This window comes from Lynx canadensis, chromosome A1, assembly GCF_007474595.2.
Source record: "Lynx canadensis isolate LIC74 chromosome A1, mLynCan4.pri.v2, whole genome shotgun sequence".
NCBI lineage: Eukaryota > Metazoa > Chordata > Mammalia > Carnivora > Felidae > Lynx > Lynx canadensis.
Window position 1 is genome coordinate 123,731,679 of NC_044303.2, and position 17,057 is coordinate 123,748,735.

At 35.4% G+C, this 17,057-nt stretch overlaps 1 protein-coding gene across 2 annotated transcripts in view; it reads right to left on the reverse strand.

Moving 5' to 3' along the window:
• Positions 1-916: 916 nt before the first annotated feature.
• Positions 917-17,057, reverse strand: part of DHX29 (DExH-box helicase 29) — a 46,372-nt gene continuing 30,231 nt past the window's right edge. For both annotated transcript variants that reach the window (XM_030321013.1, XM_030321021.1), the window contains 15 exons: positions 15,769-15,945; positions 14,992-15,132; positions 13,538-13,682; positions 13,284-13,401; positions 12,591-12,675; positions 11,015-11,103; positions 10,017-10,145; positions 9,854-9,929; positions 8,882-9,106; positions 7,689-7,825; positions 6,698-6,791; positions 4,769-5,071; positions 3,722-3,853; positions 2,747-2,843; positions 917-1,212 (listed from right to left, as the gene is read on the reverse strand). In XM_030321013.1, the coding sequence (XP_030176873.1) occupies positions 1,157-1,212; positions 2,747-2,843; positions 3,722-3,853; positions 4,769-5,071; positions 6,698-6,791; positions 7,689-7,825; positions 8,882-9,106; positions 9,854-9,929; positions 10,017-10,145; positions 11,015-11,103; positions 12,591-12,675; positions 13,284-13,401; positions 13,538-13,682; positions 14,992-15,132; positions 15,769-15,945 (2,004 nt within the window). In that variant the 3' untranslated portion in view covers positions 917-1,156. The remainder of the gene's footprint in view (positions 1,213-2,746; positions 2,844-3,721; positions 3,854-4,768; positions 5,072-6,697; positions 6,792-7,688; positions 7,826-8,881; positions 9,107-9,853; positions 9,930-10,016; positions 10,146-11,014; positions 11,104-12,590; positions 12,676-13,283; positions 13,402-13,537; positions 13,683-14,991; positions 15,133-15,768; positions 15,946-17,057) is intronic.

Here is a 17,057-nt window from a genome sequence, read left to right on the forward strand (position 1 = left end):
TCTATTGTAGGACTCCACAGTCTCCGTAGGTCACAAACTGATCCTCCTCCAGCATACAAACTAACTCTTTATTCTGACGTATCCAGTTCTATTAATGGCACTAGCTAGTGATTCCAAACTGCAATCATATTTGACTTGCTCTCAATTCCCTTATCACACTGCAGGCAGAAAGTTAGTACTTAGTAGCAATCTCTAATTTTATTTTTACTTCCACCTGCACATAAAGTGAAAGTTACAGCTTCTTTTATTCACTCGTCAACAAATATTGAGTACCTATTATGAGAGTCCAGCATTTGGACTAGATTCCTATTCTAATCTTTTGTCCTTCAGATAGAATTCCTGCCATTTGGTCTACACGGGACTATATTTGAAGTTCTTCCACAATCTTGATAAGAAATGAAGGGAAAATTCCTCTACATAATCAAAATGGAGTTTCAAAAGATTCTCAGTGAAACAACTGAAGCCACTAAAAAATATCCAAGTATATTTTACTATCTCACATTTACTGACTTTACCAATTATGAGTGCAAACAAGGATTCAAGGTCATTGATATGAAAAGGTAACTGGTATAAGCTATCCATCCCAAAGTTAACAGTAGCATTAACCATTCCTGCCTGTTCTCTAGCACTGCATCTTTATGCTTAGTGGATAGATAGCATCTATTAATACTGTATACTTATTTAGGTTTTAACTTTGATTATCAAATATTAAATAACTGACTTCTGAAGCTGTTCCTTTTCATGGAAATTTAATTACATTACAACTGGTTTTGAAGCTCATTTTCTCTTCTGGGTCAAGAAGGTCTAAACTCTCCTGTTGAGAAGGACTGCTGGAGGATAGAGTGTATACATAGGGAATCACAACACTAAGTTACAGAATCTATACAGGCAGGCACATAAGGATGTATAAAGCATGGATGATACCAAAGAATTTATTGTAAATGTAGTGGCAAATACATTGCAAATAATCATCATTAAAAAGGAACTAGAAAATTACACATGTTTAAAGTATGTGCTTTTTTTCCACCACCTTTAAGTTATGGCTAGTACCAACATTTTAAGTACTGAAATACTTAATGGGATGGTCGATTTTCACATAATTTCATGACTGTATCTTCATCTTAATTTTTAAAGCAGTTGACCATGACTTTCAGTTTCAGTTCTTATTCTCTGTTTTTATCAATTCTGTAATGATCTGTAGTATCTTGTCATCTGAGTAAAACAAACAAAAACCATAAACAAATTTATCACTGGCTAAATTCTCAATGTATACACATGTGACCAACAGGCACACTTGATTAAAAGATTCTTTTAAGTTAGAATGCAATACTAATTTCAACAAGATTCAAACAAGAGATGCCCACATAACAGAATTTGTTGCACTACAAATATTATTAATTATTGTTACCATTATTCCACACCTTACTTTGACAAAAAATAGGCTTAAGGCCCAAAGAGATGATGTGATGTAACTATTTGTCCTTTATTAGGAATTGTTTCTTTAAAAATTCCTTAAAGGGGCGCCTGGGTGACTCAGTCGGTTAAGTGTCTTGATTTCAACTCATGTCATGATCTCACAGTTTGTGGATTTGAGCCCTGCATTGGGCATTGCCCTAATGCAGAGCCTGCCTGGGATTCTTTCTCCCTCACTCTCCTTCTCTCTCAAAATAAATAAATAAACTTAGATCTTATGGTGGTTGTTTTTTTGAAAAGTTTATTTATTTTGAGAGAGAGAAGGAGCGCTGGCTGAGATGTACTGCAGGGGTTACTGGTTGTTCCATGTTCCTCAGAAGATGTAGGGATCTCCACAGCATGGGCAAGGAGGAAGGAAATAGTTTGTTTCCTTTGGACTAAACATGAAACAATTACCTTTAACAGCAAAGTGCTCTTGAAGAGGTGTCAATAGGTAGGTGACAGATCTCTCTACACAACAAAGGTATCAAACACCAATTAATTTGACAAACAGAGCAACAGAGGCCACATTATTTGCTAAGGAGGTTTTGTTAACAGATACTTCTACTTTTAACCAGTTGCTCTGATACTGTGACTTCCTAACAACTTCTTACTACTCTTTTTACATAGGTGTAATTATCAGGGCTGTAATACTGAAATTCTTTATTTTAGACACTTCAAAGGAATGCCCTGAGTTTCAGTGGTTGCAATGGGAAATTGTGATAACTGGGACCATGGCCTGACATTCAAATTCTTGGGGGCTACTATGACATTAAAAAAAAGAAAAGATAACTTGCTGCAAGGTAAACAATGACAGGTCTAGAAAGAAACAGTATTTTTAAGATCCCTAAGAAAAGAGCCCACGTCTCTTAACATATCAAAATGTGATCTAACTTTCCATGTCTATTGCAGATTTCTGCTGGAAGGATGTTGTACTTTTTAAATATACACTAGTTCAGCATTTGTGAGAATGGTGGAGAAAAACATGCTGGAAACCTCACAGAAAGTCCCTTATAATCCAAGTTTACAATGCTCAGTTTTACCATCCTTTTTTCTGTGAAATGGCCAGCAGTTTAGAAGTGAAGCTTAAAAGAGGAAGGAGTAAACTAACAATCTTAAGAGGATAATTAGGTTGTGAATAATGAAGCACTATGAGTCTGATAGAATTCACCATAAAATAAATTTTACTAAAACAGCTTTTAATCACGTGGACTTGAAGACTTCAGTGTGCTCTAATGTATTGCAATATTTAACAGTATATGGTTTTCTACTTACATTATAATCAAATACTTACTTTCAAGGGACATCTTAGGATTTTCAAGCTTTTTTCTTAAAACGGAATCAATAAGAACTCTAAGCTGCTTGAAAATGACAGCTATTTTTACAGGGGCCTGTTGAGAGAAGACAGATTGGACAAAGTTAATCCCCTGGAGTGTGAATGTGTTTCAGTAAATGAAGGTAAGGCTGTATACCTTATGATCTGCTTTAGCACATCATGACTTTAATATACTGAATGGTTAAGTGTACAATTTAATGATTTCTAATATATTTAAAGAGTTAGGCAGCCTTTAGCACAATCCAATTACAGATGACCTCTACCACCCTGTCCTCTTGGAGGGAACTGCATACATTTTTAAAGTTGTATTTAAAATTTACTCTCCAGTCTTACTCAAATCATGATGGCATACAGTAGCAGAATGTATTAGATTTGTTTAAGTTGGTCAATGTTGATGGGGTTATGAAGAAATTAGTCTAGTTTTTCCAGAGGAAAACTTGACAATATTCATTAAAAGCTATGAATTTGTCTTTGTCTTTTTAGAACTTAAGTTTGAGGTTCAAATAATTCTAGGTCTAATACTTGCTCTGCCAATAACAATCCATTTAATCTAAGAAAAGTTATATAAACTTCTCACTGAACTTAAGTGCCTCATGTATAGAAAGGAAACTACTGAAGTTAATGAACAAGGTTATTAGGGTATTAAGTTTGGGATAATCCATGTAAACTATTGAAGTACACAGCACGTGGCAAATTATTTTTACTGGTAGTAAATGCCATCTGTAATAGCAATAGAGTTGATTTTCATATTTAACAGATTGAACGTATTGTAACAGATTTAAATGTAGGCAAGATAAAATAAGGTCTTCCACTCTAAGTCAAATTGTAGGCAGAAATTATGCAAACTCCAATAAAATTTTAAAAATCCACCTCAGTAGTACTGCAAGTACTACAAGAAAATTTTAATGTTATGAGATCAGTTGTAGCATGTACCTGAAAATAGATCCAGCCATCAACAGAAAGAAGACGTTCCCGGTGTTGAACTTCTATATCACCACCAAAAAGTAAAACTGGAAAAGGGGTTATTAGGGTAGTTTCCCTCAAATATACTCGGGTATACCTTACCTGCACAGGAATAAAGAGAAAAAAAAAAAACTTCACAGCCTAAAAATGTAAGAAGTTCATTTATGTTCCATGTAAGCATTTTTCTATAATTTACTATTATAAAATTTATATCATAAATTTCGTAAAGCTACCTTTACATTCTGTTGTGTGCATAACTTGCCAATTTTATAATAATCACATTCACCATTGGTGCATTTATACTATCGAAAGGCATTTTAAAACATGAATTGTAAGGGTGAATTATATTTCTTGAACATAAATGAAACTATGAACAATTTTATAATGCCAATGCTGTTAATGAGCTCAAAATAATGAGCTCAAAAATAATATTGTTTTAAAGTGTCTAGTTTCTAGACCAGTGTTTAGCTATGGCCTTTAGTAATTTCTCATGTTCTACATGTAAATTTTGGGAGCCACTCCTTGAAATTATGAATCCTTGTTATTTTAGCAAGCTATGACTTACAAGACTGTTTTAACTGTAATCTATAAATATTTGCTGCTAACTTATCTTGGGTTACATTGTGACTCAAACTGTTGGTATAGCATATATTGTTCTATATTATCCCATATGGTTATTTGGAATGCACATAAAACAGGTCTTTGTTCCCTTTTGAGAGAGCACCTTTTGGTGAAATCTTAGGGAATGGATACATTATTAAACAATATCTATTTGCTATAATTGTCTTATTTCAAGTAAGAAAGATAATGGTCAGAGTAGAAGTTTTAATATTTTTCTTTCATTAAGTGAAAGAAATAGGGCTTTTTTGATGAAAAACTGTATTTTTGTACATATTTGAAATCAATATGTATAAACTCAGTTTGATAACCAAAAAAATAACTTGTTGGGGCATCCTAACTTGTTATGACTGACTTCTAGAATACCCTGAATCGTGGCATTAAGAATGAGCATTTTACCTTCTCTTGGTATAAGAGCCATCCATAAGTTTGCAAATCTCGATTTACTGAGGAGGGATGTACTTGAGCTTTGCCTTGGGCTGTCTCCACAATACAAGCCAATTTTTCTGTAACATCAACTGATTTTGTATAGATGATCTTTCCCACGTTGTCATATAGTCCAGCAGCCAATACAGCTTTAAGAAGGGCAATTTCTTGGAAGGACAGTGTGTGTGAGGCTCTGTTTCCTTCCCAGTCATTAGATGCTGTGGATGATGAAAATCCTGCTGCCTTAACCAACTTTATTAACTCCTGCTTTACATCCTAGATTGGTTTATGTTGAAAAAAGATAAGATCAGAATTGAGTAAAAAAGAAAAAGTGACAAATACTCCTTTAGTATATATTGCTGTTTCCTATCAAAATTGATAGGATACCGAATTATTATTTAATTCCCTACAGCCCAAATCAAATGAGGGAGGAAAAAAAATTGTACTGGTAAATCAAGGTTGAAGAGTTATGTATTTCCACTACTCCCAGACTTTAGATGTCATAAAACATAATGTCTAAAATAGGAGAGCAATAAAAATGTGTCTGAGCACATTTGCGTTCAATATATTTACTTTAGTGGTAACTCTGCACAATTTTACTCAATGAGGATGATCACACAGAACAAATAATGAAGAAGAATTGGAGAGGAATCTTGATCCTGGATTGCAAATCCTTTGTTCATTTGCCTCTGGCAGTCTCACCTTAATTCTAACAATGGCAATTTCATTTAACCTTTATCTAGGTTTAGTAACCAAGTGCCCATTAGCTTAAATCCTATAGGAAGGATAAGCATTTGTCAAAGTAAACTGACTATAAGCAATTAAAAGGTGACATTTACATTTAGGATTTCCTTTGGGTTTCTGATTTGGGGCTTAAGAGACTTTGATTCCAGGTGAGAAAAAGACAAACAGCCGCCTTAACACCATAGGGTAGGTGAAGAGATGGAAAACCATGCAGCCCAGGGAAGGTGAAGAAAAGGCTCACAGAAGGAAGGAGCTGAGAGGCAACTTGGGAGGTTGGAAGGAAGTGGAGTGGAGTGGAGACATAGGAGTGTTAGCTCTCCACATCTTGAATCCCAGTGAGCCCAGAGGCAGCTGTTCTTCAGTTTATCCCTTTATCCTTTTGTGAAGGACAAAATTCATTCCACTCAGAGATGTCCCTGCTCTTATTCCAGCCATTATTTTGAAGCACAGAAAATAATGGGTTAAGTTATAGGAGAATAAAATATTCAACCCTTTAAAATATGAGAATAGAGGAATTCTGTGAGATACATTATTTTCTGAATTCTTTTATAGTGTGTCTGTAGTAAAACCTGTAGTCGCTTAAATGGTATAATGAACACCATTTCCTAAGCACCATGAAAATTAAGTGTTTGAGGAGGAGCCCTGCTTTTTGCAGTCACTTGTCTTTATATTTTAACTACATGTCTATACTCTGTCTTCCAAGAAATAATTCTGGTCCTCAACAATAGTCAAAGCCCGAGTGATGGGCACAGCTGTCAGGTTTCCCATCCCAAGAGCAGCTTTATACACCTGGTCACAGTCAATCACAGGGTATGATGCCTTTCAGTAACTATCAACCTATACTGCAACTAAGTAGCTGGCTAATATTTAGGAAAATAAAAGAGAATCTCATGAGAAGGAATCAGGGCTCTTAGGAAAAAAGATTCCAAGCCTTGGAGCATTTTATGATTATTACATTATAATTGTTAAACACTATTTTAAATCACTGTGTAATACATAAAAGTTACCTGATGGAAGAAACAACGAAACAAAAAATTATAGATTAATGCAGTAAATTAAATCCATACTATATGTCAAGCACTATTGTAGGCATTTTCCTGAAATAAGCCTATCAGTCAACCAAAAAACCCTGAATTACAAAGCTGTATTACAACTTACTTCTAGGGTTAACAGTGATGTTCTATTAAGAAAATTCCTCCGGCAATACGCAATTTCAGAACGATAGCCTCCTTCTTGCCGGGACTTCTTCCATCTAGATAAATAAAATGACCAAAGTTCAACATGTTTTCTTTTCAAACTGTCTCTTTCAGAGGTACTAACCAAAGTAAGCTTTAATTAAAGCACAACCAGGGGTGCCTGGGTGGCGCAGTCGGTTAGGCGTCCGACTTCAGCCAGGTCACGATCTCGCAGTCCGTGAGTTCAAGCCCCGCGTCAGGCTCTGGGCTGATGGCTCAGAGCCTGGAGCCTGTTTCCGAATCTGTGTCTCCCTCTCTCTCTGCCCCTCCCCCGTTCATGCTCTGTCTCTCTCTGTCCCAAAGATAAATAAACGTTGAAAAAAAAAAAATTAAAAAAAAAAATTTTTTTAAATAAAAAAAAAAAGCACAATCATTTAAAAAGAGGAGGGGTCTTGATTGTTGTAGGAGCTACTAATTGAATATAAGAATTTGGCAATACTGTTATTTTTTTTTTTTTTTTCAACGTTTATTTATTTTTTGGGACAGAGAGAGACAGAGCATGAACGGGGGAGGGGCAGAGAGAGAGGGAGACACAGAATCGGAAACAAGCTCCAGGCTCTGAGCCATCAGCCCAGAGCCCGACGCGGGGCTCGAACTCACGGACCGCAAGATCGTGACCTGGCTGAAGTCGGACGCTTAACCGACTGCGCCACCCAGGCGCCCCGGCAATACTGTTATTTTTTATGTATAATAGTAAATTATTAACTTCAAATATGAGGTAATACAGATACAATAATACAAAGTACATTGTTCTTATTTAGGAAGGATTATAAAAATATACCTTGACAGATGAAGTAACTAAAAATAAGTGTAAATCTTAGATGTATCTTTTTAATGAAAGTCAAAGATAAATTTTTTAAAGTAAATAGCCTCAGGTCATCGATTTACTGACAACACCCAGATTATTTCTTTACCCTAGGTATGCATTGTAGATCGTCAGGTGGTCTGAATCAGCCATAGCCAAAGCTGATTTTGCAAGATCTGCCTCATCTTTTCGACCAATTGGTGTAGTAAAAGGAGACTTCTCTGTCATCACCGCAGCTAGTGTTGCCTATCCATAAATAACCAAAAAAATTTATCATTAAGGAGGTATACACGAAAGACTGATTTGTAAAAGTAAGCAAATCATAAAATAATCCCACTTTCAAGTTGCATGTTTCTTTAGTACCCTTATGGTGTTCTACAGTAGCTACCATTCAATTTTAATTCATTACTTTGGACTTCATTTTATGTAATTTAAAAAATATATCACTTTTATACCATATTTATAAAGGGGTCACATCACCAGAATCGGAGATAAAAACCTGTATGTGTGTATAGTGATTCATAGTGTGTCACACAGTTATATCTGGACTTTTGGCCTACTATATTTCTATGCCTGCAAGGCTCTTTAAATACTTAAAAAATAATTTGGAGTGTATAATGACCCATTTCTTACTGTTGCAGCTTTTCAAATTAATTACCATGACAGAGGTTATTTTTTGGACTCAACACAATTCTGGTGAGTATTTCTAATAGTAGAGAAACAGACTAGAGTACGTTACACTGTCTTCATTCTGTTTTTAAACAGCATTGATTTGTAGTCCCAGAAAAGGCCACAGCCTGATGAAACTGTAAAGTTGAAATGGAATAGCAGGCATATGAGCTCAGAGATTCAGAAAGAGGCACAAAGTTGGTTAATTCTGAGATAATTAGGTAAAACTGAACTGGTAATTGCTGGCTCAGAGAGATAATCCAGAAACAGAGAAGGAGAAAGTTTTTGATTCTACTTAAAAAAATCTGTGGGATTCAAAGCTCCTTAAGAATCATCTACTATGTACTCAAATATTTCAAGTGCGATTTTTGGTAGCAAAAGCCAAACCCATTTACAAAATAGTACCTCCAGCATACTTAAGTACATGGATTAATACCTATGATCTTAAAAATAAATATTAAATATTCAAAAATTCTCATCAAGCATTCAGACCTCCTGGTTTTAATGCTAGTACTGACATTCTATTAATTAAAAAAAAAAAAAAAATCAAAGTTAAAAATTGCTTCCAAACTTAGTAATTCCCCAGCCAAAATGATAGTTAAAGTGAAGAAGCAAGATCATCATTTGTTTTACCACTGGGTCAAGGCAGCCAAATATGGCACCAAAAATAAGCATCTTGCCAATCTTGACATTCACAGGCAGGGCTGCAAGGTGCTGGCCCAATGGAGTCAGTGTAGGCTCATTTAGTTCACATGCTCCAATCTTTCGGAGTAAATTCATTGCATTGCTGATCACTTGAAGCTGAGGAGGATCTAAAGCTTTGGCAAGGAAATCTTCAGGAGAACCAAGACTGCATTTCTGCAAATTAAAGAAGCGATCAGTCAGTATGTTGTTAGAAAGAACTGACCAAAGAGATGGTCACATTGGAACTAACTTTAGGTAAAATTTTGAGCAAAGAGGATAAATGTCTGAGGAAGGCTATCCTGTTATAATCCCAAGTGTGTGAGAAACTGTGTATGTGTTAAGGGCTGGCATGAGGACAAGATCTTCTAATCTGTATTTTAGTTTCTTCATTCCTGATTTTTGTGAAGTCAAAATCTTAAGAACTGAAGGATATTATAGATCTTTCAGACTAGGAAGCCCTTGGTCAACATCAGGGTTTCTCAGTCTCCACACTGTTGTTATTTGGGGCCATATAATTCTTTAAATGACTGTGCTGTGCACTATAGAATGTTTAGCAGTTCCCTGGTTTCTACCTACTAGATGCCCATATAGCATGGCCTCCCTCTCCTCCCAGTTCTGCCAACCAAAAATGTCAGAAAACATTGCCGCTTATCCCCTGGTGAGCAATACTGCCCCCAGTTGACAACTAACGGTCTAGGTACTGAGACTGTATTTTAGTCTACAAAATATGAGTGTCTCTGGTAGAATTAAAGCACAGTGGGTTTGTTTACTTATAAAGAAAATGGGGGAGGGGTATTTACTAAAAAGTAAATAAGATACTTGGAAATCTAGGGGAGGGGAAGTTTACATCTTTTTTTTTTTTTTTTTTTTAGAAAGGGGCAAAGAATGAAAACGTTAACACCTGAGTTCCTTTAGAATTACCATAATATGAAGACATAACTCCTCCAGAGGCACACGCAAAATTTCAGGGACAGAATAGTCCATAAAACCTTCAAATCTGAAAAATAATATTAAACACTTTACATATTATCAGAAATGCCACACTATAATCGTTTGTTTTTCAATTTCCAGTGCTATGTTGTACCTTTCTCTTGTGTACATTCGGAAGCAGAAGCCATCTCTGACCCTCCCAGCTCTGCCCTGGCGCTGCAGGGCACTTGCTTTACTGACAAATGTCTCAACCAAAGAACTCATCTGACTGCTTTCATGGTACCTAAAGGAAAGTTTTAGGAGAGAATATTTAGATCAAGGACTTAAAATCTGAAAAAGCTGGAAATATGTGACTCTTAAAATTACACTGAAGACAGCTTAAAATAGTCTATCATAATTGTGGACCAATATTTTCCAAATCATGTTTCATATTTAAATAATTTAGCAAACACTGCAAACTAAATCTCATACTATCAAAAACTCTGGCACAAGGAAAAAACTTGTTTAACTTGCCCTTTTCCAAATTAATCTGACCACTGCCTCTAGGTAGTCATATGCACTGCCAAATATTGCTGAATTTTCCTAATACAGGGACAGTGTATATATGGATTACAATAAACTACTAAGGTGGTCTTCTCTGTTTTTGCAATATAAACATTAAAATGTTTAAAAAGCAGTAATCTGAATCTGAAGATTCAGGTAAGGTTATCTGTTAAGTGCCAGTTATTATAACAGGTACGTTCAATTATGAAAAATATTCATGCTCCCCATTTACAAATGAGGGAACTGATGATTATATTTAATGGTATTATTACTTGGTAAAGATTACAGATCTGAGATTTAAATCCAACTATGATTCCAAAACTCACACTGTTATAATCTCACAAATAATTATTGTTTCTGTAAAGCTGTTTTGCAAACAAATTTACAAAAAATTATGTTCTGAAAATTTTCTTGGAGAGCAGTTTTCTGCAAGAAGCAGAACACTGGCATTACTTACAGGAAAGCACATGGCATGACACTCTTGGGTATTGTAAAGTTTCCCATAGTTTCTCTGAGGCTTTGGGTAGAATTAGGACATTGGGATTTTCCCTATATGATTCTGAGATTTCTCCTAAGAATTCGACAGCCCCAAACCCTTTTCAAACTTACTTATTTTCTTTTGTTCTTCCAGTGTCAATTACAAATACAACATCTGGAATAGTGATACCTGTCTCTGCAATATTTGTAGCTAAAACAATCTGAAAATAAAGAAAAAGCCAAAACATTAGGTAACAACTTCCAGCAATGTGCCATTATTTAAACTTTAGTTTGAGGTGATGCATTTTAAAAAGTGAATCTCAACAGTAGTTATAAAAATCCATCACCTACTTGCTGTTACTGTGTAATTTTAACTTGTTATAATTAGTTTCATCACTTCAGCTTGCCAATTAAAGTTACAGATTTTTATTCCAACAAAAATACCATTCCCCTAATTCTAGTCAGTCATCTTAAAAATGATGTTAAGTAGCTGGGAAATTGGGTCAGAGAATAGAGACAGCTATGCACAATCACTCCAAATTATTGGAGAAAAAATAGTACATCAGTGAGAAGTGGGTTGCTGCCTTGGCTTATTATCCCTGTGACCACATCCCATGTTAGATCCAATTCTAGTTTTAAAATTCTTTTTATTATTTATTTATTTTTGAGAGATTGAGCAAGCAGGGAAGGAGCAGAAAAAGAGGGAGAGAGAGAATCCTAAGCAGTTCCTGCACTGTCAGGTGGAGCCTGACACAGGGCTTGAACTCACAAATGGCGAGATCATGACCTGAGCAGAAAACCAAGAGTAGGACACTTAACCAAATGAGCCACCCAGTTGCCCCTCTCGTTCTAAAATTGTTAATGGTGATGACTGAATGGTGCACTTTTTGCATTTTCCCTTCTGTATTCTTGGAGAAAGCATTTTGGGAATTCCGCATCAAATATTCAATGTATATTGCTCTATATCAACTCTGTATTTTGATAGTGAATGCTTGTTTCTCTTATTCATTTGACCTAGGAAATAATACTGGGTTCTCAGACTTAGATGGGACCTAGGTGCTCATTCTACCTCAGTAGCATCTAATATTTTTTTTTTTTTTTTTAAGAGGTTGAACTCTTTTTTTTAAACCAAATCTTTGAGGGAAGCTAAAATGTTACAGATCAGAACAGCCTCAGAACCCAGGCTCCTGCACTGCAGTCCAGGCTTTCTGGGAGCTCTAGTATTCCCTACAGTTCTTATATGGTACCCTTTATCCCCTTCTAAATCTGAGAAACTGTCTACCAAGTATCTCTTCATTCAGAATCCTCAACAGAGGAGACAATGAAAATACTGAGACTATTTCCTAACCTAATGGTCTATGCATTAAAAAAATAATCCAGGATGAATACATGTAGAACAACAATGAATCTGTACAGGGTTCAAATAGCTCCTGACATCCAACATCTTTCATGAAAAGGATGGGAAAAGTAGTGATTTTTCTTCCCACAAGCGAAAGTGATGCCATGTTTTTCAACTGTCATTCCCCTAAAAGTCTTGTCCCTTTAATAATGTATACTATAAATTTTCAAATACTTAAGTATTGGGTTCACTTTCTCATTATGTTAAGCTAGTGAGCATCTAGAGTCTGCCATGAACTGTGAGACACTTAATTACATTTTCATGAAATATTCAACAGATCACACATAAATTTGCTGTACTGAATTTTACCTTCCTGACTCCAGGAGGAGGAAGTGTGAATGCTGCAGCTTGGTCTTGAGTTGAAAGAATAGAATGCAGAGCTATCACTTTATATCTGAAAGTTAAAATCATAGTTCTTAGCAAGAGTTTCTCTTTAGAAGACACTGCAAAGAATAACAAAATTTATTTGCAAATAGAAAGCAATTTAAAAAATTTTTTATTATGAAAAAATTTAAACACCTAAGTTCTGAGAATGGTACAATGAAACCACATACATTCATCAAAGAGAAAATAATATGAATTTATATGGAATATAAGGTTTAAAGAATTTTCAAAATATGCTTGGATACTGCAGTGATAACCATGATAGCAGTAATAAACTGTATCAAAACAGATACAGTAAACAGCTGAATACCTATATCTGAATGATAAGTTGCACTCTGTAGGGGTTTTGCACTATCCAGTGGGTTGGGGAGGTGAGTCACTATCTTATTCTGAACCACAGGATTCCCTCTGTTTAATGAATTAAAGATACAGAACAAAAGCAGAAAGCATACCTAAAATTTTTAGTACATTTAATGCTATAATAGAAATGTTAAAAACCTTACTTCACTTTAGACAATTTTAATTAAAGGTAAAAAGACTGAGAATTCTAAGAGTTTTAATATACAAAACATTTTTTAATTTAAAACTACTTGGAATATAATGAAGATCTGTGGTTACCGTTCAGAAAAAAATCTTCTGTCAGTTGACAGGAGATCATACAGCTGTTGAATATGAGCGAGGCCTGGTAAAAAGATCAACACTGCTCCTTCAACATTTCTGAATTGGGGACTTCTGTCTGAAATTTTTTAAAAGATAACAATATTCAACATAAGAAAAAAGGTAAGGAATAGCATATAACATGTTAATAAAATGTTTCCAGTTAGAAAAGTTTTATCAAAACAAATAGAGTCAGATTAGTAAAAGATACATACCTAAATATACAAGAAGTTCCAAAATGAGATCAAGGTTGATTTTATGAGGATTCATGTAGAGAATAGCATGCTGAGTGCGGCTACTATACTTTTGGTAAAATGGATTTAAATCAGCACTTGATCCAGTCTGAACTGGTATATATTCCTAAAAGAAACACAATCAGAAAATGGTGAACAAAAATATTAAATATTTTTATAAGACAAAGAAGGATGCAAATCTGCCCTTCTTATTATCATTATTTTGTTAAAATACAGCAAGGGTACAATTTTTAGTAAGTATTAAAAAGTATTAAAAATTTTCACATTTCATGGGGTGCCTGGGTGGCACAGTCGATTAAGTGTCTGACTTCGTTTCGGCTCAGGTCATCATCTCATGGTTTGTGAGATCAAGCTCCAAGTCGGGCTCTGTGCTGACAGTGCATAGCCTGCTTGAGATTCTCTCTCTCTCTGACCCTCCCCCACTCACAATGTTTCTCTTTCTCTCTCTCAAAATAAACTTAATTTTTTTTTAATTTCACGTTTAATTTCATTCAACATCCTTAACTACAGCAAAACTTTTTATCTTTTCATGTACATACTAAATTAAAGAAGAATGGAAGAAAAACAGAGCAGTGTATGCACTGTTCTGTGGCAACTAAGAAGCAGGTCAAGAGCGGTCATAACTTTAATAAGTAGTTTATACCTGCCTCATTCCTATTAGATTCTACTTCGGTTGCTAAAGTCCAGTCACCTCTTTTGAAATACCTTTAATTTTCTGAAGTCTTTCTTTAGTTTCTAATTTCTAACTCTGGAGTTTTAGGGAAAGATTTTAGTTTTTGCTTCCTTGATTTATCTGCTTAACTAGAAGACAAAGTAACTTTGTGTTTCCATCAGATTGGATATAAGCATGAAATATTGTGGATACAATAAAAATACTGGATATAGTACCACTGGCTAAAATGCAGGCTAATGTGGTTTTATGACAGCTCTAAAAACAAACATGTCACTGAAACTAACTCTCTAGGAAGAACTGTGCTTGCCCTAGACAGCTTCTCTATATAGCTCGGGTTGGCTTGTACCAGGACAGCTGCTGAGAGAACCAATGGCAAGGATCGATCTCGACTTTGGGCCTGCCCCACCCTCAACACGTAAGACGTTCAGATAAAATACAGAAAATCATTACAAATTCACTCCTAAATAAGTGATCATTGCTCTGAAGCAGTAAAGGTTGCCTCTTATTTATATGCTCCTTGATTTTTTTACGGGTATCTATAGGGCCAAAATAGTGAAAGAAGATAAAATACCGTAAACCAAAGACTGAAGATTATTTCAAATTTTGCTCAAAATCCTATCTCTTCCTCTTCTCCCAAATTATACTTGAATTCACTGTGCCAGCCATATGATTTTAAACCTCTCATGGAATGTTATACTTTGGATATCACTATCAGATGTCTTTGAAAATGTTTTCTTCTTACCTGGTACTTTTTTATTCCCCCTGCTTTGCTTGTAACATTAATGGTTATTTCTTCTTCCTCCTCCAGAAATTTCTGACAATATTCTGAGTCTTTCTCCAGTACAAATCCTGTTTCTTCTATTATATCTTCAAGATGAAAAACCTACATAGATTAAGGTATATGAATGGTAAATTCAAATCCATTTCGGTAAATACCATTTTAAAGAGAACAATGGGATCATTGTCTTTTGAATGTTACCAAATGTTAATTTAGAATATTATGAGAAAAGCTTCTTTCTGCATTATTTGGGAATGGAAAACTTTGTTGATATAGATGAGTTTGTCCCTAGAAGTCTCTGGACAAATTACATTATGGTGTATATTTTTTATTTGTGAAAACTGGTTAAAAGAGCAGTCTTTATGAGCTGAACCCAAAGAACAAACATTAATAGAATAAGCAGAAAGGAAGCTTCAAAAACAAGCCTAAATTTGAGAGTTGGGTGAAAAAGTAGTTCCTTACTGCCACCTTCAATCTGGATATAATGGTTTGGACACAGAAGTGTGTTTTATGTTCTGTACTTCTCAGGTGTATCTTTCAGCAGAATTGTCCCTTCCAGCCTCCCCACCCTCAATCCAGGCAGCACTAGCTATCTGATTCCTGAGCCATCTCCAAGTTCTCTCTTGACCTGCAGTACTGTAGGAATAGGTATGGGCTCAGATGACTAGAGCCTGTCTTCTGGTGAAACTCCCTGGTAGGAATGTAGTTTCTGTTCATATAGGTGTTTTAAAGAAAACTTACCTCCACAGGATAGCTTCTTCCTGAAATTCTAAGAATAGGGCAGTGTGTGAAATACGTGGAAAACTTTTCACTGTCTACAGTGGCACTCATTAGAATCAAGTGTAGATCAGAGCGTTTCTGTAAAATTTCCTTCAAGATAATTAGTAAGAAGTCTGACTGGACGCTTCTTTCATGAACCTAGTATAAAATGGAACAAAAAAACTGAATCATACATAACGGCTACTAAGAGGCTAAAATAATCAGACACTCAAATCTACTGAAAGTTCATATTTATAGTCAGCACATGAGGAGGGAGAGAGAAGCTGTATGTTTCAAATGAGGTACTTGGTAATCTGCTGTGCAAGTCCCTGAGACTTTATCCTAATGTGTTGGGGCAGTGATGAAAACACGTTAGGGGCACCTGGCTTGCTCAGTCGGTGGTGTGTGATTCTTGATTTCAGGGTTGTGAGTTTGAGCACCACGTTAAGTATACAGATTAGAGGTTACTTAAAAATCTTTACAAAAAATAAGGGGCACCTGGGTAGCTCAGTCGGTTGAGCATCCAGCTCTTAATTTCGGCTCAAGTCATGATCCCAGGGTTGTGGGATCATGCCCTGTGCTGGGCTCTGTGCTGAGCACAGAGCCTGATTAAGATTCTCTCTCTCTGCCCTGCTCACATGTTCTCTCTCTCTCTCTAAAAATAATTTAAAAATTTTTTTACACAGAGGAATCATGTAGTCTGAGTTCAACTTAAAAAAGAAAACTGGCTATAATATGGAAAATGTCATAGAGGACAGCAACAGAAAAGTTTCAAATAGAGGTTTTGTAGTACTTAAAGAAATAATAGTAGTCTATATGAGGGCAATGCCATTTGAATAAGGAGAAAAGTGAATGAATTTGAAACGAGTAGAATCAACTGGTGTAAGTGATGGGATGTGGGAGGAAGAAGGAATAATCCTAGTTTTACTTTTACCAGGATATTTACGTCTGAAACTCATGAGTGATTTCCTGATGGTAAGGCAAATCTGAGTTAGCTCATCAAACAGATGTTAATTTATGCAGAAAATGATTTTTTTTTAAAGAAAAAATAAGGGTAGATCATAAAATAGAGCTAAAAAAATGTGTATGTTATTAAGCACATTCTGCAGAGGTAGGCAACATCTGGCTGTAAACATACTAGCAACCAGCAAGAAAAGCTATTTAACGCACATAGTGACCATAAACTAAAACAAATCACACAACTATTTGTAAGAATAAGGTAGATGTACTATTCTGAGTGTTACCAAAAAGAAAGGTCCTGAATAGCATAA